This window comes from Carcharodon carcharias, chromosome 19 (assembly GCF_017639515.1).
Source record: "Carcharodon carcharias isolate sCarCar2 chromosome 19, sCarCar2.pri, whole genome shotgun sequence".
NCBI lineage: Eukaryota > Metazoa > Chordata > Chondrichthyes > Lamniformes > Lamnidae > Carcharodon > Carcharodon carcharias.
This window is the reverse complement of record NC_054485.1, coordinates 9582882-9605526: the sequence shown is the minus strand read 5'-3', so window position 1 is coordinate 9605526 and position 22645 is coordinate 9582882. Positions and strand designations below refer to the sequence as shown.

Here is a 22645-nt window from a genome sequence, read left to right as displayed (position 1 = left end):
GCGATCTAATTGAGACGTTTCAAGGAGTTGGTAGGGCAGACAGATAAAAACTATTTCCTCTGGTGGGAGCAGGACCTTTCAGGTGTGAAGTTAGGAAGCACTTAGGCAGGAGAAGGCAGGAACTCTTTCCTTGGAAAAGCTGTTGAGGTTAGGCGTTAATTGAAAACTTCAAAACTGAGAATGATAGATTTTTGTTACACAAGGGCATTATACAGTAAATGGAGTTAAGGCAGAGAACAACCATGATCTAACTGAACAGTGGAACAGGCTTAAGAGGCTGAATGGCCTCCTCTTGTTCCTAGAGTGTGCCCACCACTCACTGAGTGAAGGCAGCTGGCACCTGAGAAAATGTACCTCAGCAGGAGTCAGTCCACGATGAGGGCAGTCTAGGAATGGTTACAAAATTACTGCAGGGCTGGTTATAATCAAGAAAGTGCAGCAAGAGCTCAGGCCAGCACCTCTGTCATCTCAGTACTTCAATCTTTATTGAGTTTCAGCAAAGTTAATCCTCCTCCACATCTGCTGTCAGTATTACCTCTCTCTCTGTCTTGTCAAGGTACAGATACTGTAAATTGCAGCTAGAATATCAAAGTGTACACTATGCCTATTGATGTACATCAAACTCATCTGTAAATGGGCCACCATTGGAGCAGCTGGCTGATGAACTTTCTGAACAGATGGCTTCGGGTCTGAATCATCCATTTGTTCCGGGATTACAGTGATGTCTCCTCTCTTAATATGTGGCATCCCACACTGATCTGTCACACAATGTTTCCCACTCTGCCCTGAAGGCATTGTCTCACGCTGGATTACAGTTCCTGGCTGAATCCATGCACTGGGTATCCTTCACCACCTTGCACAGAAGGCCAATCCTTATTTGAGGCTGTGACGACCAAGGAGCACAAGAACAGGAGGAGGCCATTTGGCCCCTCGAGCCTGTTATAAGAGCATCAGAAATAGGAGCAAGAGAAGACCACATGGCCCATTGAGCCTGCTCCACCACTGAATATGATCGTGGCTGATCAGGGGCTTCAAGTCCATTTTCCCCCTCGGTCCCTTGATTCCCCAAGAGACCAAAAAATCTGTCTACGCTTTTCATCTGTCTATCCAATCTGGTCTCCCATTCCATGAGATCATGGGTGATCTGTGACCTAACTCCATATACCCGTCATCGCCCCACATCCCTTAATACCTCTGGCTAACAAAAATTGCTATTTATGGAAGAGAGTTCTAAACTTCTACCACCCTCCGTGTGTGGAAGTGTTTCCTAATTTCACTACTGAAAGGTCAGGTTCTAAGTTTTTTGACTATGCCCCCTCGTCCTAGATTCCCCAATCAACTGAAATAGGTTCTTTGATATCCTATCGGTTGCCCTTAAAATCTTGAAACTTCAATCAAATCACCTGTACCTGCTGTCACCTGGGAAAAACACTACCCCAGCAGAAGTCAGCCTGTCAGGTCAATTTGCAGTTAAAATGCACCTTGGACATAATAAAACAATGCAAGGTACTTCATCTGAATGTTATCAGCAACAATTGACACCGAGACACAAAGAGGTATTCAGACAAGTGACCAGAGGTTTGATCAAAGAGGTAGGTTTTTAAGAGGTAGGGTTTTAGGATCAACTTAAAGGAAGAGAGCGGTAGAAAGCCCAAGAGGTTTACTGCTTGTGGCCGAGACAACAAGAAGCACAGCTACCAATGAGAGGATGTGAAATCATTGACCAACATTGGAGGGAAGCAGGTAGCTGAGGTTTGTAGCACTGGAGCAGTTTGCAGAGATTGGAAGGGGGGTGTTGGGGAGGAACAAGGTCATGGGCGGATGGAAGTGAAGCGGTGCGGGTGCAGGAGGCAGAATTCAGATGGTTTACACAAATGGTTTGTTATTTCACTGTGGTAGAATGTGCTGGAGCCTTCATTAAGCGCACGAGCAGCACATATACCATTTACAAGTTGCACTGCATGAACTCACCAAGGCTCCTTTGACAGCACCTCCAAACCCACGACCACTACCACCTAGAAGGACAAGAGCAGCAGATAGATGGGAACACCACCACCTGGAAGTTCCCCTCCAAGTCACTCACCATCCTAACTTGGAAATATATCACCGTCCATTCACTGTCGGTGGGTCAAAATCCTGGAACCCCCTCCATAACAGCACTGTGGGTGTACCTACACCACATGGACTGCAGCGGTTCAAGAAGGCAGCTCACCACCACCTTCTCAAGGGCAACTAGGGATGGGCAATAAATGCTGGGCCCAGCCAGCGGAGCCCACATCCCATGAATGAATGAAAAAAAAAATGATGCAACTACTGAACATTGGGGCTGGAGTTGGCTTGACAAACATTGTCTTTTCCAGTGCATTTCCTGCTTCCTATTACAGAGGATTGCGAAGATTCAAAATTCCACTAAAATGTTCAATTAAACACTCATGACTGGCTTTGGTCATGCCTGTATTCACACGATTATTGTCACCCGTGCCCTGCGCAGAACAAATACCACCTCATTAGATAATTGTAAAAACAGCTGTACTCTCATCAGAAACAAAAGCTCGTGGAGCATGTATTAAAAAAAATGAAATAATTGTACTAACTTATCAGCCAAGCTCCTGTCTCAGGAGCGTGACAGGGAGGAAGAACGATGCTCACAGGAAGTGTGGACCATAAACACACAGCTTCATATGTTATGGTGAGCATCTCAAGTTTTTGCCCTTGTAAGGTAAGGCAGGCTTCCTGCAGTGATGCTGTAGGTACAGGTATGTGGAGCTTATGAGGCTCCGTCTAGTGGTAGGGTTGTGCAGCTGCACATGTGACTTTATGGCATGGAATGTTGATACCCAAATAAGGAATGTGCAATATTCCTGGCAAATTTAATATACTGGTTAGTTGATCTTACATTGCACACAGGATTCAAGACTTAATGCGGTCCACAAACTTGAGGCCACCCTAAACTCTGATGCTCGTGTCCTTACACCAAGCCCCATTCACCTATCATCCCTGTGCTCATTGGCCTACACTGGCTCCCAGTTGAGCAACACCTCATTTTAACATTTTTGTCCTTATTTTAAAATCCCTCCATGACCTCACCCATCCCTACCTCCAGCTTCACAATCCTCTGGGATAACTGCACTCCTCTAATTCTGAGCTCTTGCACATCACTGATTTCAATCACTCCATCACTGGAGGCCATACTTCAACTGGCTAGGCCCCAAGCTCTGGATTTCCCTCCTTAAAACTCTCTACCTCTCTACCTTTCTTTCGTCCTTTAAAATGCTTTTTAAAAGCTACCTCTCTGACCAAGTTATTGGTGATCTGCCTTAATATCTCCTTATGTGGGCTCAGTGTCACATTTTGCTTTATAAATATCCTGTGAAGCACCTTAGGATATTTTATTTATGTTAAAGGCACTATATAAATGCAATTTGTCCTTGTTGTAGTCTTCAGTTGAACTGGAGTTAGATGATAGAGATAATTTGATTTGGTCATATAGGCATAATTCAGTCCAAATTTAAAGTTGTATTTGTCTTTATCTTCCATTTTGCAATTTCCTATATTGGTATTTATAATGAAAAGTCTATGTGTAAACCTGTCACACTCTACATGCCCACCAGTGGTGACAATACAGCAAAACCACTGATGGGAGGATGTCATAACAGAGTGATGCATTTACATTATAGAGTTAAAATGGAAAACTTGGCAAAAAGACGCAGATTTAAGATTTTTAATATGTTATAGATAAACTGGTAATTTGGACTTGGCAGTTGCAGTGAGATAGTAATCAATGATCATAACCCCTGTTGTAACTCACTGATAAATCACAAGGGGTGGGAGATATTGCTCTTGTGTGCAGTGACATTATAAACACATGAATGTATTCAAAAAGAACACATTTACAAGACATGTTTAAAATGCTCATCACAAACACTACAACAGCTCTTTGCCCCCATTGTTCACTGCTCCATTATCAGCATCCTGATACGAACAGACTCATGCCTAGAAACATAATGTCCTTCACACAGTATCTCTTGGCTATACATTCATCACCTTGCATAAGGTTCTTAAAAAAGGAATCTGTTCAATCTACATCTTCTAAGTTTAAGGCAATGAAGGCCCTCTTCTCATAGGGTTTGAGATGGGACACAAACCCTTCACGTCCACTGCTGCTGACCTGTCTCATTGCAAAAGGAACAGGCTCCACTCATCTGTGTGGACTTCGAACATGACAGAAAGACAGGTCACTGAAACCTACCCCTCAGGGGGTTGAGATTGGGTCTACAGTACCCCCAGAGGAGGTCCAATTCATTCTGATTTGATCTAACAGACCAGCACATCTTTCAGGTGCACATACCTCCAAATAAGCAAAGAATCTATTGCACACCCGGTCAGAATGGCATGAATTCAGACAAAGTGATTTGTATTCTGCCAATCCAACAGGCTTATTGCTGCTTACCCTTGTTCCTACGAGCATTGTGGTGACATGTGAGTTTTTATTCAATGTTACCGATGACTAGCTTATTCCCATTTTTAAAAAAATTCTTATTAGAATGTATTAATAATCAGGTCGTTTCATAATCTTAAAAGTAGAGTTAAGCCATTCACTGGAGAAATCTGGAAGTACTTTCTCTACATTAGTAGGAACTTCTGCCAAAGAAAGACTTTGGATGTCAGGGGTTAAAACTGAGATCAATTAATTTTTGTTCGGCAAAGGATATCAAGGGATACGGAGCAAAGGTGGACAAACAGAGGAGATGCAGATCAGCCATGCTCTAACTGAACAGCTGAGGAGGCTTTGAGGGGCTGAATGGCCACCTCCTGTTCCTAGGAGCATTTCATTTATTTTCCCAACATTAATGATGATTCATTGATTCCAGAATGTTTTGTTTGGGTAAGGGCATCAGTTTCACCCCAATACTGGGACTCTCACATGCTAAATTAGATTGACTCCTGTGATGAGAGTGTTGTCCCACAAGGGAGTGAGTAGAATTGGCCTACATACTCCAAGTTCAGAAGAATGAGAAATAACCTCACTGAAACATATAAAGTCCTTAGAGAGCTTGACAGGATAAGTGATGAGAGACTGTTCTCCCTGTTGGGAGAGTCTAGAACTAGGGCTAATAGTCTCAGGATAAGGAGACATACATTTAGAACTGCGATATGGAGAAATTTCTTCACTCAGAGGAATCTTTGGAATTCTCTACCACACAGGGTTGTGGATGACCCATTAGTGAGAATGTTGAAGACGGAGACTGATGGATTTTTGGACACTAAGGGAGCCAGTGGTTCAGGTAGGAAAATGGATTTGAGGTAGAAGGTCAGCTGTGATTATACTGACTGGTGCAGCAAGCTCAAGGACCTATACTCCTGCTCCTATTTCTTATGTTCTTAAATACAGAGGATTATTTATTCATTCTCCTGAATATACCCATGGTCGATGACCCCTGTGGACTCTGGAGAAAGTCATCAGCAGCAAGCAGAGTTGATGCCCTGAAAGGCCACGAGTAAACAATCTATTATCGACATGTGGCTTCTGGCTCACTGCTGTGGATGACTGAACACAGTCTAACTGTTTAAAGCACCCTGGTTCAAAGAGTAAGACTTTCAATAAAAAGAAAAGAAGTATGCTGGATAAATTGAACTAGACTACAGCCAGCTCCTCTGGATCCATCTTTTCTTACTGTCCCATTATCGCTTGCTCTACTGTTCGCTTGAACCATCATCCCTTTCATCGTTTAATCAAGCCACTCTATCACCCTCTGCCTTTGGTTCTTTCACTGCCCTGACTCACCCTCCTTCTGGATCTAATCAAAAGCAACTAAATCTCTTACACAAAAACAAAAAAAGGTGGAAAAACTCAGCAGGTCTGACAGCATCTGTGGAGAAAAAGACAGAGTTAACGTTTCAAGGGGGGGCGGGGGGAAGGGGAAGGAGGGAGGGGGGTGGAGAAGAAAAAGAGCAAGTCTCAATATTGATAGTACGCCATGTCCTCCAGAGAACAGAGAGAAATGAGCCTCTCCATACAATCCACCTGAATGAGCCAATCTCAGTGAGAATTAGACCTGCATTTGGACCTAGTATCCCGGTGTCACGGTGGGAAAAGCACCATCCAGCATTCCTGTTTCTCACCCCCTGCCCGGTATCCTGCGCTGGAAGTTCCTTTGTGAACACATGACCAGTCTTGACTGTGACTCCCTCCACAGTTCAATATTTTTTATAACTAATAAATGTTCAATGGAAATTATAAAAAACATACATTTTTTAACGCTCCTATGATTTTTCTCCTGGCTGTTTATCTTCAATTCCTGGAGAGACCAAGCCAATCTGCTACTCTTAGCATACAATAAACTGGTGGGTAAATTTAATCAATCTCTGAATGTGGATTAATCATCAGCTCATGACAGGTTGACTTCTACAGTGTCTACAAAATATATTTTTAGGCAGGATGTAGATTAAACCAAACATGAAAATCCCAGGATCATTTCACAGAATCCCAGGATCTTTACAGTGCAGAAGGAGGCCATTCTGCATTGGCTGTCTGAAAGAGCATTCCACCTAGTCCCACTCTCCTGCCTTATCCCTATAACCTTGCACATTCTTCCTTTTCAGGTAGCAATCCAATTCTCTTTTGAATACCTTGATCAAACCTGCCTCCACCACCCTTTCAGGAAGTTCATTCCAGGCTCCAACCACCCTCTGGGTGAAAAAATTCTTCCTCACATCACTTTTACTGCTTTTGCCAATTATTTTGAATCTGTGCCCTCTAGTTATTTATTCAGTCATGGGATGTGGTTGTCACTGGCTAGGCCAGCATTTATTGCCCATCCCTAATTGCCCTTGTTCAGAGGCCATTTAAGAGTCAACCACATTGCTGTGGGTCTGGAGTCACATGTAGGCCAGACCAGGTAAGGATGGCAATTAGTGAACCAGATGGGTTTTTACACCAATAGTTTTGTGGTTAACATCAGACCTGTAATTCCAAATTTTTATTGAATTCAAATTTCACCATCTGCTGTGGTGGGATTTGAACCTTGGTCTCCAGAGCATTACCTAGACTACCAGTGTAGTGACAGTACAACTATGCCACCACCTCATACATCACCAAATGGAGTGACTATGTATGGAATACGAGCACTAAGGTGAAATGATTACCATTTATCACAGGAGGAAAGATGAAAGGATCAAGGACGAGAGGGCACAGATTTAAAATGATTTGCAAAAGAACCAAATGCCATGTGAGAAAAAAACTTTTTCACACAACGAGTGGTTCGGGTCTGGAATGCAGTGCCTGGAAGTGTGCTGGAGGCAGGCTCAATCAAGGCATTCGAGAGGGCATTGGATGGTTATTTAAATAGAAACAATGTGCAGGGTTACAGGGAAAAGGCAGGAGAATGGCGCTGAGTCATAATGCTCATTCGGAGAGACAGTGCAGGCATGATGGGCCAAATGGCCTCCTCATGCACCTTAACAATTTGGTGATTCTGTGAGAACTTTATGCCATTCACAGAGAATAATTATTAGTGAAATTATTGTGAAACAATATCAGACAAGGACAGAAGCTTGTGATTTCAATTCCTAGGCATTACTGAGGCCTTGTGGTGCAGTAGGCAGTGTTCCTGCCTCTGAACCAGATGCTCTGGGTTCAAATCCTGCCCCAGACTCAATGGCCATGGAAGGTGTGTTGTAACATGGCCAAACATGCTGATCATCAGCCTGAAAATCATTCCAACACACACCAATGGCAGGCAGTAAGAATGGGAGAGATTCCTGGCCAACCAAGTGATGGAATGAGTGTAGGAGCCTCCACCATAACTCCAGACTACAGCATACAAGTCAACGTGCATGTCGCCACAGCAACTCAGACTCCCTGAGTGAACACCACTGAACTAGATGATCCCAGCTGAGTTGGCAAACACATGAAAGATATACTTGTGCATGGTCCAGGGACACTGGTGTCTGTGGAACTAAGGTTACTGGTGTGATATATTCCTGAAAGCATCACATGGTCCCCTGTCTGCCGTTGCTCACTGCCCCCCAACACACTCAACAGCCATTGGTCACTTAACATGTGCATCCCCTCCTCCCCACAGCCAATAGAAAAGGAATTAGGTTCATTGTTAGTCTAATTGGATAATTCTTGACAGTCGGTCAAACATCTTCCCCACAATCTGCTTACAATCAATAAACAAAAGTGTTTGAAGAAAATGGGGGAAAAAATGACAATGCTTCTAATGCCTCCTATCATCTTTCTTCCAGGTTTTGCTCACAACAATGTCAAGAGATTAAATTTAAATTCCTGGATATTCCCGGAAGGTTGGAAATCCTCTGTGGAACTGTGGCCCAGAGAGAGGAGGGGATCTGCACTGACTTTCTTTGAAGTGACCCTTTCACCCTGAAACCCTAACACAACCAGTCCAGCACTCAAGTACCATGCACACAGCATACTGTCAACATGCCGAGCACGTCACGCACCCTGACAGAAGGTAACACTTCAGTGGAAGTAAACCTAATTTCAGACAACATCAAGCAACAAGACTCCCTCACCGTCCCACCTCCCCTGCAGCTCGGCACCTGTCTGCACCCCCCCCACCCCCCCCACCACCCCCCCACCAACCCCTGCATCCCCTCTTCCCCATTATGGATTAGACCATCCTGGAAAAGCAAACAGAGGTCAAAAGCCAGTTTCCCAGGGAAAACGGGAGCACATATTAGTCCATAAGACCATAAGACATAGGAGCAGAAGTAGGCCGCTCGGTCCATTGAGTCTGCTCCACCATTCAATGAGATCATGGCTGATCTGATAATCCTCAACTCCACTTTCCTGCCTTTTCCTCATTACCCTTAATTCCCTTACTGATTAAAAATCTGTCTATCTTTGCGTTGAATACACTTAATTACTCAGCCTCTACAGCCCTCTGCGGTAAAGAGTTCCACAGATTGACTACTCTCTGAGAGAAGAAATTCCTCCTCATCTCTGTTTTAAATGGGTGCCCCCTTAATCTGAGATTATGCCCTCTTGTCCTAGACCCTCTCACAAGGGGAAACAACCTCTCAGCATCTACCCTGTCAAGCCCCCTAAGAATCTTATATGTTTCAATAAGGTAGCCTCTCATTCTTCCAAACTCCAATGAGTACAGGCCCAATCTACTCAACCTCTCCTCATAAGAAAATCCCCCCATACCCAGAATCAACCTAGTGAACCTTCTCTGGACTGCCTCCAATGCCAGTATATCTTTCCTCAGATAAGGAGACCAAAACTGTTCACAGTATTCTAGGTGTGGTCTAACTAGTACCTTGTATAATTTCCACCACTCCCCCCTCACTGGCCCTCAACAAGCAACCCCTGTTTCAATCTCAACAAACCATTGGACCAAATTCCACCTCGTATAGGTCTAAAGTTATAAACAGCGAGGAAACTTAAGCATCTGCAGAGTGGATTGGAATTTGCCATTGAACCATTGATAGGGTACAGCACAGAAGGAGGCCATTTGGTCCATACTAGCTCCCTAAAAATGGAATTCAGACCCCCCCTCCAGCCCTGCAAGTGTTCTTTCTTCAGCTATCCAATTCCCTTTTGGATTATAGACCCTAATCACCACTGCGTAAAAAAGATTTTTTCAGGTTGCCTTTGTTTCTTTTGCCAATCACCTTAAATCCGTGCCCTTGACATTTCTGCCAATGGGAAGAGTCTCTTCCTATCTACACTGTCCATGATTTTGAACCCTAACGAATCTCCTCTCAACCTTCTTTTCATTTCAAACTTAAGTGGCAATGGTTCTAGCTCCGATATGGAAATTAGCAAAGCAACAAAAGAAATGAATGGCTTTGAGCTGTGGGATGTATTGCCAGGCCCAGTTAGTGAATGTCTTTCAACCAACATTATTGGGTTTTGAAATTCCCAGCCTCAATCCTTTAATGCAGTCATTCACGATAACTGTGTTGACCTTTCCCTACTGACCCCTCCACCCCCCCCCCCTACCCACCCCCCCACCATGCCACTCCCCTATCTTCTTCCAGTCAGGTATCTGATACACATGGGGACAATCTGCGTTCCTGCAAATTGCTCGATTTGCTGCTGGACATGGGGCCTAAAGGTCATAGGTTAAACTCCCAGCAGGGCTCTCGCTCAGTAATTATGCAGTTAGGTGGATGTGGAGAAACAGTTTCCACTTGTGAGCGAGTCCAGAACAGCTGTCAATAGAATGAACATCAAACGGAGAATTTTGGAGGGATTTCTATACACACAGAGTGATGAGGATTTGGAACTCATGGCCACATGGATTGACTGAAATAGCATTGATGTAGGTGCATACATGAGGGGGAGGGGAAGAAGAGGAAATTAGAGTTGGAGGAGGCTTGTGTGAAGTAGAAACATGAGCAAAGACCAGTTGGGCCAAATGGACTGATGACACGTAAGTGAATAAACTGAGGATTGTGCTTTAGGATGTGGGGAGATAACAGGGTATGCTGCAGTGGCTGTGTGTGCGGCAGCATCTCTGGCTATGCGCACAAGTGACCACAGATGAGTGCAGAAATCTAGGCGCAGCAACATATAGACACCCCACAGAGATCAACCTTTGCAGGTATGTACACCCTTTGCCTCCTGCTTGTGTGTGTGATACTTTTTGGCTTCCAACAGAATTGGCAAGAGTGAAGTGAAACATCTAATTTAGCTGCGCATGATCCATGAAACAGAAGGGGGATTCAGAGTGCAAGAAAACGCAGCCAGTCACTGGGTTTGAGCTACAACTAATACTCACACGCAGGCAATTCAGAAGCACTGCTGCTCCTCAAATCGTCTATTCGTAGGCCCAATAGCCAGTGTTTAAGATTCTGAATGTGATATTATGTACAGAGTCAGTAGGTCAAGAGCTGGATTGTTCGAGCTATGAGAAATGAGGCTAATTTTCTCCCTGACCCAGTCTGCAAATTATCTCACAATTTACATCAACTTCCTGTGGATGCAACCAAACACTTCAAACAGTGTGCTTAAGAAACTGGCATTGCCAATCCAGCTTCTCTTAGATGCAAAGGTCAGTGTATTGATCAAATCTATTTTCAATCAGAGACCAATTCATGGAAAATGCTAGAATTTACAGTCTCAGAAAGAAGAATTTTCTAAAGATAAATAAGCTCGATGTTGGTCAGGCTGTGAAATATTTCTAATTCCAGGATAGCACAAGAGCAAATTATCAACAAAACGATGGGAAAGGGAGAAAAGAGGGAAGGAAAATGTAGGTGAGAAAGGGCAGGGAAGTAGGGGGCGAGGGAGAGAGAGAGAGTCGGAAAGATGTAGGGGAGAGAAAGGAAAGGAGGAAGTGGAGAGAGAGAAAGGGAGGAAGAAGTAGGGAAGTAAGAAAGAGGAGGAATTAGGAGGGACAAAGAGAAGGAGGGAGTGTGAAGAGAGAAAGGGGGATATGGAAAGTAAAGGACGGAGGATAAAGTAAGGAGTACTTTAAGAATTTGAGTTCAGTTTAAAAATATCTGAAATGAAAGCCCTGTATCAGTGGCTATGAAGCTGTAAAAATCCAACTGGTTCATGACTGTCCTTTCGGAAAGGAAACCTGTCATTGAGACCCCATCGGGACTGTCGTGTGACCGCAACTTGTAACCACCAGTAATTCAATGTAGCAGGGCACAGTTCAAGATAGCCTTTCCTGATATAGGCCACATTTGGAGGGATGAACCCCCTAATTTTTCTGCCGCAAGTGTAGACATTCAAAGGAATTTTTGTTTTCCGCATCACAGTCAATGGACCTCAGAAGTAATTTATTATGTGAAATGCTTTGACATGTCAAAGTCTGTGCTAATTTCAAACTCTTCATTAGCTTTGATTGAAATTCCAGTTGTGACATTTCAATGAATATCTCCTCCTAGTCCTAACTCCACACACTTACCACAGGAACCCTCCAAACCTCCAATCTTTACCACCTCCTCTTCCTCGCCGTCACTAATTCCTCTTCCCCACTAACACCTCCCACGGTCATGGGACTGGTTTCTACATGTACGTTGATAGTGCACCCAGGTCTACTCCATCACTTCCTTCACCCCCTTGAGTGTCTCTGTGCTGTCTGAGTAGTTCATGTTAAGTATGGACAAGCAGGATAACATGTAATTATGACTGCCCTGCAAAGGCCTGTTAGACCACATCTGGTGTATTGTGTATAGTTCTGGGTACTGCACCTTAGAATAGTACCTTGAAATGAGTGCAGTGTAGGTTTACCAGAATGTTACCAGGGCTTAAGTGACTAGATTATGAAAGATTACATAAACTTGGTTTGCATTCCCTGGACTACAAAAGGTTAAGGGATGATTTCATTGAGATGTTTTGGGCTCTGAAAAGAATTGATAAGCCATTCAGAGGGAATATTTTTATCCTCTGGTCTGGGATGTCTCACACAAGGGGAGATAACCTTAAAATCAGAGCCAAACCATTCAGGAGAGAATAGAAAACATTTCTTCATTCAAAGGCCAATGTCTCACTGCTAGTACAGAGGGACTGCTGCACTGTCATAGTTGCTGTCTTTCAAATGAGACATTAAACTAAGGCCCTGTCTGTCCTTGCGTTATTTAAGGAAGAGCATGGGAGTTCTCCCCAATGTCCTGCTTATCCCCCAAGCAACATCACTCAAATCAGACTTTCTTGTCATTTAAGTCATTTCTGATTGTAGGACCGAGTTGTGTGAAAACTGGCTGCTGTGTTTCTCTGCATTATAATCGCATCCAGACTCAAAGTCCTTTATTGACGGGAAGGTGCACTGGGACATCCTGAGGTCATGGACAGTGCTACATTAATGCAAGTTCCCGTTACTTTCTTTACTTCGACAACCTGCTGTAGTCCCTTCCGTCCACTGATACTAACCCTACCTGTATTTCCACTGTCTCCCACTTTCCCAATTGGGAGAGGAGCCTTTAATTGCCTCGGCTACATTTTCTTGAATTCACTCCTTTAGCCGCCATCATCTCTCACTCCTTTCTACAAACCCTCCAAAAGTCCATCTCGTTTCCTAAGCCTCCCAACACCTTTTGTAACTCAGTGTCATTTCGTTTCTGGGAAGTATTTTGCAATGTTCTTTTCCCGTTAAAAGGTGCTACGTAACAGCTTGCATTTATATAGCACCTTTAATGCAATAGAATGTCCCAAGGTGCTTCTTAGGAGCAATTATCAAACAAAATTTGACCCCAAGCCACATGAGGAGATATTCGTACAGATGATCAAAAGCCTGGTCAGAGAGGTAGGCCTTAAGTAGTATCTTAAAAGGAACAAGAGAGGTAAAGAGCGGGAGAGATTTAGGAAGGGAATTCCAGAGCTTAGGGTCTTGGCAGCTAAAAAGAGGTGGAGTTCCCAAGGGGCCAGAGTTGGACGAACACAGCAATCTTGGAGGGTTGTGAGGTTAGATGAGGTTACAGAGGTAGGGAGGGAGACGAATCTGCACACAAAGGTGAGAATTTTAAGATTGTCGGGCCAAGAGCTCATGTAGGTCAGAGAGCATAACAGGGGGTGATGGGCAAATAGGACCAGGAATGAGTTAGGATACGGGCAACAGAATCTTGGATGCAAGAGTTTAAATGCAAGGCATTGTTGCTGTAAACACTTAAAAGCAAAACAAAAATCGATGCCGACCCCTGTTTACAAATGATTGACTGGTAAAAGTCCACTGGGCAAATGGTGGATTTCTCCAATCTGCTATCGAGCGAGATGACATGTCTGGTATACGTGAGTTTGCATATTTGAAGCCTTAATAAGAATCATAGTTTTTGCTCATTTAATCCCAGAAAGGTTGAGATTGATTTACCCCCCACCCACTCCCACCCCCCACCCCCTAGGCATTTACAGATATTCCAATTAAACACAAACGACAGTGTAAATCAAATGAAAGCTGAGACTGTTAATGGATTGGAGCAGCTCTCACAGGAGAACTATAACGCTTGTCCATATTTTTAATTTATAAAGATGGTCATAGCTCTTGAGTCTGTCCTTATAGTTAGTTGTCTCCAGGCCCATCTCTTTACATTAATCTACACATTTACAGTTATCTGCACAGTTACTGAGTTTGCAGGTTTAAAACTTGCCTATTCAGCACAAACTCTATTAAATATGAATTTAATTAAAGTACTCATTCTGTCTTTCACCAGTCCCCTGCATTTTGCTTTAGAAAAAAAGGAAAACTTGATCTTATATAACATTTTCCACATTAGGATGTCCCAATGTGCTTTACAGTCAATGGAGTGTTTCTTAAAAGTGTAACTTCATGTGTAATTTATTGTAATTTAAGAAAGGCCACTTTACAGGTAGTGAGAACAGAAATGAGACATTACCCAGGGAATTTGCTCTTGTGTGTTGTTTGATAGTTAAATATAGGCCAGAATGAATTCCATTTCTCTACTTCAAAATAACACCATGGGATCTTTCACATCCACCTGAGAGGGCACACATTGCCTCATTTTAATGCTTCGTCACCTCTGTCAATGCAGCCCTGCAATGGAGTGTCAGCCTGGATTATGTGTTCAAGCTTTAAGAGTGGGGCTTGAACCCCCAGCCTTGCTGACTCAGTGATGGTGGGAGTGTTATCAACTGAACCAAGGCTGACATCTTTTATACGTAAAAGCCCTGATGAGGTAAGGCAGCATGTAAATGAGCCACGCAACCTAGTGAAGCCCAGGGTCGATTCCTTGCCTGTGACGAATTTGCTAATCTTAGCCAAGATGGTTGTAGGGTCTTTTACGATAGGCCAGATTGGCACTTGACTGCAGGTGGAAAGTTAGCCAGGCTTCCCGCTCCTAGTTTTTTTTTTAATTCGTTCTTGGGAGGTGGGCATCACTGGCTAGGCCAGCATTTATTGCCCAGCCCTAATTGCCCTTGTTGAGAGGGCATTTTAAGGATCAACCACATTACTGTGGATCTGGAGTCAAACGTAAACCAGACCAAGTAAAGCATTAATGAACCAGGTGGGTTTTTATGACAATCAGCAATAGTTTCATGCTCACCATCAGACTTTTAATCCCAGATTTTTATTGAATTTGAATTCCACCATCTGCTGTGGTGGGATTCAAACCCGGGTCCCCAGAGCATTACCCTGGGTCTCTGGAATACTAGTCCAGTGACAATACCACTTTGCCATCGCCTCCTCCTAAAGTTATTATTTGTGACCCTTTTGCTGAAACATCTTCCTATGTGGATATATAGTGAGGCTTGTCTGTGATGCCTTTAGTGATCGAATTGCTGGGGAGAAGTGAAGACCTCTATTGGTCACTGTATACAGCAAGAGCAATAATGCTTCCAAAAAGAGCATGTTTACAGTGTTGTTACACAAAAGAATTCTTTCCCTCCCTCCTTACTTTGTGAATATCATGAGGGAGGGATGAAGCAGTGAATACCAATGCCTCTCCAGCACTGATCAGTGGCTTCAGAAGAGGAAGGGAGAAGATTAAAGAGGACCAGCAAGGCAAATTATATTTTTAATTATTAAAAGGACCTTCCAGAAACAGAATAAGGAAAAATTGCCGAATTGTGGATAGAACATTCGCATCTAAATCAAATTACTATCTAAACAGATATGCCTTCCTCTACATAATAGGTTTAAAATTAAAATACCATGCAAAGGCTGGGAGTCACTGCATGGAAATACACAACTGTTATGAGGTTACAACCTTCCAGTTACTCTCTGGTGTCAGAATAGTTTCTGATCTCTCTTTTCAGGCACTTTTTATTTGTTTTGCATCAGTGGTGACCACTTGGAGAAGGTGCTATTGCTGTACCAGTGCACAGTGTGCCTGCAGGATTAAAGCTACAGGTTAATCAATACATAGCCAGCAGCAGAGAGAAATTTTGTGTACAGTAAATGCAACCACAAATCACAAGGAGTCTTAAAGTGGGCCCCTTCCCCAGGTCAGTCTGGTGGGGCCCACCATCCATTTCCCTTCGCTTCAAGCATGATGGAAGAGGCTAACGCAGATGTGAGGGGTTAAAAAGTGTGGGAAGATACCTCCTTCCAGCAGCTTTGAAACAGTTTAATGGGCAAGGGATTTGTTACGTGTTACACGGTTTTGCCTCAGGTGGGTTGCTACAGAAGTAATAAACAGATTTTGATCTCTTTTATAGGCTACAGGTGGGACTGAAATATAGACACTTGCTCACATAACATAGCCCACACAGGCTCATAAAACATGGGTTATTGAGGTCAACTAGAGTACAGTAACATTGGATCGGTGCCAGTTCAATTGTGCCTCTACTTCCTCAGACATGAATCATCTGGTGGTGCAATTGAGGCTTGAATTATATGCCTGAATTAAACATCAGTATATTATGCACACAGGGAGCCAGTCAGAGAAGTACACTCAGTGGATAACATTTAACTCTCTCTCTCAATATATATATATATATAGAGCAGCCTAATAATTTATTTCACAAAGATCCAGCCAGTCGTCACTGGACTGCCCCAAGAAGAATGACATCAGTCTCTCAAATGGGACTTTGTTGGATATTAATTTTTTAAAAACTTAACATTCAATTGGTCCATTTAGACCTCACAAACTCTGTATTTAGATCCAGATATCTTGATTTCCATTTGAATGAGGATTCCACTATAATTTCAGCCAGCAGGAATCGGCACCAACGTCATTAGACCAAAACACTGCTTTGCTATTCCAGGGTTACCATTACGTATTCAAATTTTTATTAACTTTAATTTTTTTTGGAGGTGTTGGTGGGGGTGGGGGGATGGGGGAGGGTGCACAGTTCTAACTCTCCTCATATTTCAGCAGAGGAAAAATAGCATTTCTATGGCATCTTTCGTGACCTCAGGATGTCCCAAGATGCTTTGTACTCCTTGAAGTGTAATCACTGTTGTAATGTGGGGAAGTGGCAGCCAATTGGCACGCAGAAAGCTCCCACAATGCTGAGATTATCATAGAAATCATAGAAAATTTATGGTACAGAGAGGCCATTTGGCCCATCATGTCTGTGCCAGTATAATGACCAGATTATCTGTTTTAGTGACGTTGGTTGAGGGATAAATATTGGCCAGGCCACCAGGGATAATAACTCAGCCCTTCTGCAAAATAGTGACCAGGGATCTTATATGTCCTAAGAGGACAGACAAGATCTCAGATTAACATCTTATCTAAAAGATGGCACCTCAGTGCAGGGCTACATTTCCCTCTGTACTGCACTAAGACGTCACCCTAGACCATATCTTTGGAGTGGGACTTTGAGCCCACTACCTTCTGACTCTAAGGGTAACAGTGCTAACCACCGAATCATCATGGCACACAAACATCACCATCATAGTTCATACCTAACATGAGGTTTCAATATTTTCTCCCTAGCTCAGCACAGCTTTCTTAGTACATTGTTCACCAATCAGCATGATATACATTCACTGAGAGACAATCCCCAGTCTTAATAAAGAAAACTCTCCAAGCAGCATGCATACCTTCAAACTATTCATGGCAAACCAAAAGATTAACAACTTCGAAATAAAGAAAATAACACTCTAACCAGAGCACAGAAACCTCACACTGCCGAGAAATAGCATCCAATAAAGTGCATGTGAAGCAGGATCAGAGAGTGAGAGGAGACAAGAGCGAGTCGGGGGCTAAGAGAGAGAGAGAGAGAGGGAAAGGGATGTGAGAGAGAAGGGATGAAAGGTGGAGAAGGGGAAAGGATAAAAGGAATGAGAGAAGAAGGGATGAGAGAGAGAGAGAGAGAGAGAAGGTTAAGGGAGGAGAGGAGACGAGAGAAAGAGAAGGAGGAAGGTGAGAAAGAAAGAATGGGAGAACCGAAGCCGGGATCCTCTCTCTCCCTTTCAAAAAAATGATTCATCTCTGGATGAAAAAAAGTGCTTCACACAGTTAAAAAAGAGAACGCCAGCAATGAGCGACACACCTGGGACTGCAGCTACCTGACTTTGCGGAGCCGTGGTGGGGGGGGAGGTGGTGAGGGGTCCCTGGGGTTTATTTAAATGTAAAATCAGATGCAAATCAAATTGCATGAAGTAATTGCCACTTGTGTCCCGAAAGCAATGGCACCGTAAACAGTTCGCAAAAAAAAAATAAAAAAAATTAATAAAATAAAATAGAAGAATCGCCCACCCGCTCTCCTTTTAAAAACAAAAAAAAAAAGAACGGAGGGAACACCTTCATTCTGAACACAAAACTGCAGCCAACATTTCACCTCGTCCCTCCCGGTGTAACATAATTTCCCTTTAACAACAGCGGAGCAGCCGAGGTGTCACTTACCGACACAATGTCGCACAGGCTGGGGACCAGCAGGCACAACAAGAGCAGAGAGGGTTTGGACATGATGGGAAAGGACACACACACACACACACACGCACACGCACGGATAGACCGGGAAGAGGATGCACAACAGGGATTTCTCTGGATCAGGATCCGAGTTGAAGACGCTGGCTGGCTGGCTGGCTGCCTTGCTGCTGGGGGCGAAGCTTTCTTTTTCCTTTATTTCACCCCCCCCCCCACCCCCCCCCCACCAACCCTCCCTCCCTTCCCCCCCCCCCCACCACCACCACCACCACCAACCCTCCCCTCCCCTCTTCCTTCTCCTCCCTCCTCCCTCCTGTCTCAGAGCAGGATGTAGGTGGTCTTGTAAAATTTCACTCGGGTCTCCTTTCCTCCCTGATCAATTTCAGCGACCCCTCCCCCACCCCCCCCCCCACCCCCCCACCTACCACCCCACCTCCTCGCCCCCTCCCCACCCCCTCCGGCACTTTGGGGTTTGAGGCTTTTTTTTTTCTGCCTCCGCCGACTGCTCACAGCCTCTTCTCTCTCTCTCCCTCTCTCTGTCTCTCTCTCTCCCCCTCTCTCGGTGCAGATAAACTGTACCGATCCGCCCCCAACTCACACTGGATAGAGAGAGAGAGAGAGACCAGCAAGGAATTAACTTGTGTGCAATCTAACCTGCCCTCTGCAGGCTCCGCACTTACCCACACAACGCATTAACCTTCGTTTATGAGTATTTATTCCTTGCCTGTTGTCTAAGGTAACCCTGAATCGGCGTGAGCTTTGACAAGACAGCGTTTGCTGCAATTTTTCGTCCTTTCCGCTTTAGCCTTCAGATTTCCAGCATTGACACTGGCCTCGCTTTTGTGTTGAGGTTGTGTTGTGCACCTCATTGTATAAAACTCCTATCAAAAGGCAAAACTCTTGCCTCCCCCCCCCAAAAAAAAACAAAAATAAAGAATTACCATCTCTCGCAAATCGTTTATACATTTTTATATGAGAACAGAAAAGGGGTGGCGGGGGGCTGAAAAAAACACAGCAGATCTGTGGACAGAGAGACAGAGACACAGAGAGAGACAGAGAGAGACACAGAGAGAGAGAGACAGAAAGAGAGAGAGACAGAGGGAGAGAGAGACAGAGAGAGTTGACGTTTCGAGTCCGTCTCTGAAGAAGAGTCAGACGGACTCGAAACGTTAACTCGTTACTTTTATTTCAGGTTTCCAGCAGCCGCAGCATTTTAGCTTTTGTGGACTTCTGTTTGTTTTCAGCTACTCTTGGTGAACGGGTCTGTTTTCTGTCGTGCGGATACAACAGGAGCCTTCAAAACGGGAATTGGGTAGATAGGTAGGTAAGGGATGAAAAAAAAATTGCAGGGGTTTGGCAGAAAGCGGGGGAATGGGACTAACAGTATTGCTCTTCGAAAGATCCAGCACAGACTCGACGGCTGAATGGTCTCATTCTGCTCAGTACGTTCTACTCTGATTTTTTTAGCACCTTTCAGACGGGGATTAATTTATGAGGACAGGTTGCATACTAAGGTCTACTGGCACCGAGTTTAGAAGATGAATGGATGATCTAGTTGAAGTGTTCACAGTGTTTGAAGGATCCAGTAGGAGTTGGCTCTGGTGGTGGGGGTGGGGGGGGGGGAGGGAATCAAGAACAAGGGAACATTTTAAAGTTGGAGCCAGGCCAATCTAGGGCGATAGCAGGAAGCATCTTCCCACACAAAGGGCAGTGGAAATCTAGAATTCTCTCCTCCAAAAGGCTTTGGAAGCTGGGGGTCAATGGGAGCTTTAACGGCTGATCGCTTTTTGTTAGTCAGTTCATGGTATTAACGGATAGAGAGCAACTGTGGAAAACTGAGGTGAGATACAGATCAAGCACAATCTAATGGAATGTCTCCAGGGCCTGGATAGTCGCCTCCTCTTCCTGATGTCCCCATGCCAATCTTCTCTGACTGAGCGTAAATGATTCCATTGCACAATTCAAAGATCAGGGGGCATTCTCCCAATGAGCTGACCAACACTGAACCCTCAACTGACCACCAAAGACAATTTGCTGGATTTTGCTCACAATGCTGTTTGTGGAATCTTGCTGTGCAAAAATTAGCTGCTGCGTTTGCCCAAAGTACGACCGACCACAGTTCATAACTTTTCACCCTTTCCCCTCTTCATTGACTCTCACACCAGACGATGGGTCCTCCATATTCCTTCTTTAGTAACTTTCAGCTGAGCCACTTTGGTGGTGGGGGGGTGGGGGGGGGGGGGTGGGATTATTGACTCCTCCAATCATTTTGGGTTTGGCCAACTTGGCTTCCATGGATATCTTCATTGTGCTCCTATGATGCTCTATCACTTGTCTTTGGCCTCATGGTTGGTTCTGTGAATGTGTCTGGTTCCCTTTGGCCTTCAGACTGGGTGTGTCGGCATTCTCCAGTTCCCAGATCAGCCCCCTTCTAGCCAAGTCAATCAAAATAAAAGCTCGACCCGCCCTGTTTGGCACTGTGGCAGCTGTATATGGCTTCCCAAAATCCGGTGGCGTTCAGCTTGGTATCCTGGTTCATTTGTCGCTTAAACAATCGGCAGAATATTAAAATTGTCATCCATGTTTTCAAATCCTAACAAGGTCCGCACTTCCCTTTCCCTGTAATCTCCTCCAGCCCTAACTCTTTTCAAGAACAATTAGAGATGGGTATTAAGTGCTGGCTTTGGCAATGATGTGCACATCCCATGAATGAATAAAAAAGATACCTGTGCTCCTCTAACTCTGGCCTCTTGAACAACCCCAATTTTAATCACTCCACCATTGGTGGCTATGATTTCATTGGACTGGGCCATAAATCCTGGAATTCCATCTCTACATCTCTCCTCTTCTCTGTCTCTTTCACTTATGGAAAAACACTCGTTAAAACATGCCTCTTAAGAAACTTTTGGTCACCTATTCCAATATATCTTCTTGAGTTGCTCTGCATCAAATTTAGCTTGATAATGCTCCTGTAAAACACTTTGGGATGTTTTACAATGTAAAAGGTGCTATATAAATGCAAACTTTTGTTGTGGTCATCTACACACAACTTTTTCCCTCATAATGTTCTTTCTCCGATTTTCCCCTCCCAATTTTTGACCTTCCCAATTAACCCTACTTTTTTTTTAAGACATTTTCTAAAAAGTCCGAAGTAAAATCTTGGAAAATTTCAAGGGATTAATCTTAAAAAGTAAAATAAGTCAAAAAAGTAGAATATCCAGACTGGCATCACATCACCAAGTCATTTTTCATATCATGTTGTCATGACAACATGAGAACAAGAGGAGACCATTTAGCCCCTCGAGCCTCTTCTGCTATCCAGTCAGATCATGGGTGGAATTTTACGCCAGCGGGGTTTTACATTCCCGCCGAAGTCAAGGCCCCATCCCTGCTGCAGCAAGGCCTTAAAATTCCAGCCCACGTCTGATCCAAATACCCAATTAGAGTTCGATACCTAACTCCTTATAATTTAATAGCTTTGGTTAACAAAAGTCTAGCAAACTCAGATTTAAAATTAACAATTGATTTCACATCAATTCTGTTTGTGCAAAAGTTCCCAACTTCTACCGCCCTTTTCGTGTAGTCAACAATGAAGTGTGACTCGCTATTTCCGCTAAGGGCCAGGAAAGTAAAGGATTTGTGGAGCAACTTGTTCATAAAGATGCTTTAATTGTTAGTCTTTTTTGTCAGCAGTTATAAAACAAGATGGGCTGTTTACCCAATATCAGTGTGTAGTTCAAATACAGAAAAAATGTGAGCTTCTGAACCCTGGGAGAGATACCTCAGCAACATAATACTCTGTGACAGGTGTCAAAACAGAGAAGGGTAAACATCAAAGAGACTGAGAGTTCCAGTCTACTTGGTAATTAACATGTCTAGTCAGTGTAGAGCACCAATCAACAAAGTAAATGAGATGCTGAAACAGCAGGGGACCATTTTATGTGGTACCTTACCTTTAAAGCTTCAAATACTCCCCCAAAACACATAATGAATGAATAGTCAGCCAATGAAGGAAAGATGAGGCAGGGGTGACCAGAGGCGTCATAGAACATTACAGCACAGGAGGCCATTCATCCCACCATAGCTGTTGAGGTTCTCTGAAAGAGCTATCCAATTAGTCCCACATCCTTGCTCTTTCCCCTTTTCAAGCATTTATTATTACACAACTTAGTTAGAGAGGTAAAAGCAAAAACATTAGTTCTGCTGAAGGGTCATTCGGACTCGAAACGTTAACTGTGTTCCACTCCGCAGATGCTGCCAGACCTGCTGAGTTTTTCCAGGTATTTTTGTTTTTGTTTTAGTTAGAGAGTTATGTGCTATAGGAGTTGGAGGGACAGAGAGGAAATGCTATAATATTAGGGAGACATGTTGCTGAAGTTTTTTCTCT

At 43.9% G+C, this 22645-nt stretch overlaps 1 protein-coding gene across 1 annotated transcript in view; it reads right to left on the bottom strand.

Moving 5' to 3' along the window:
* LOC121291516 (syndecan-3-like) overlaps positions 1-18457 on the bottom strand; it is a 230364-nt gene extending 211907 nt beyond the window's left edge. Inside the window, exon 1 of the mRNA XM_041212819.1 lies at positions 18235-18457. Coding sequence (XP_041068753.1) covers positions 18235-18297 — 63 coding nt within the window. The 5' untranslated portion in view covers positions 18298-18457. The remainder of the gene's footprint in view (positions 1-18234) is intronic.
* Between the last annotated feature and the right edge of the window lie 4188 nt (positions 18458-22645).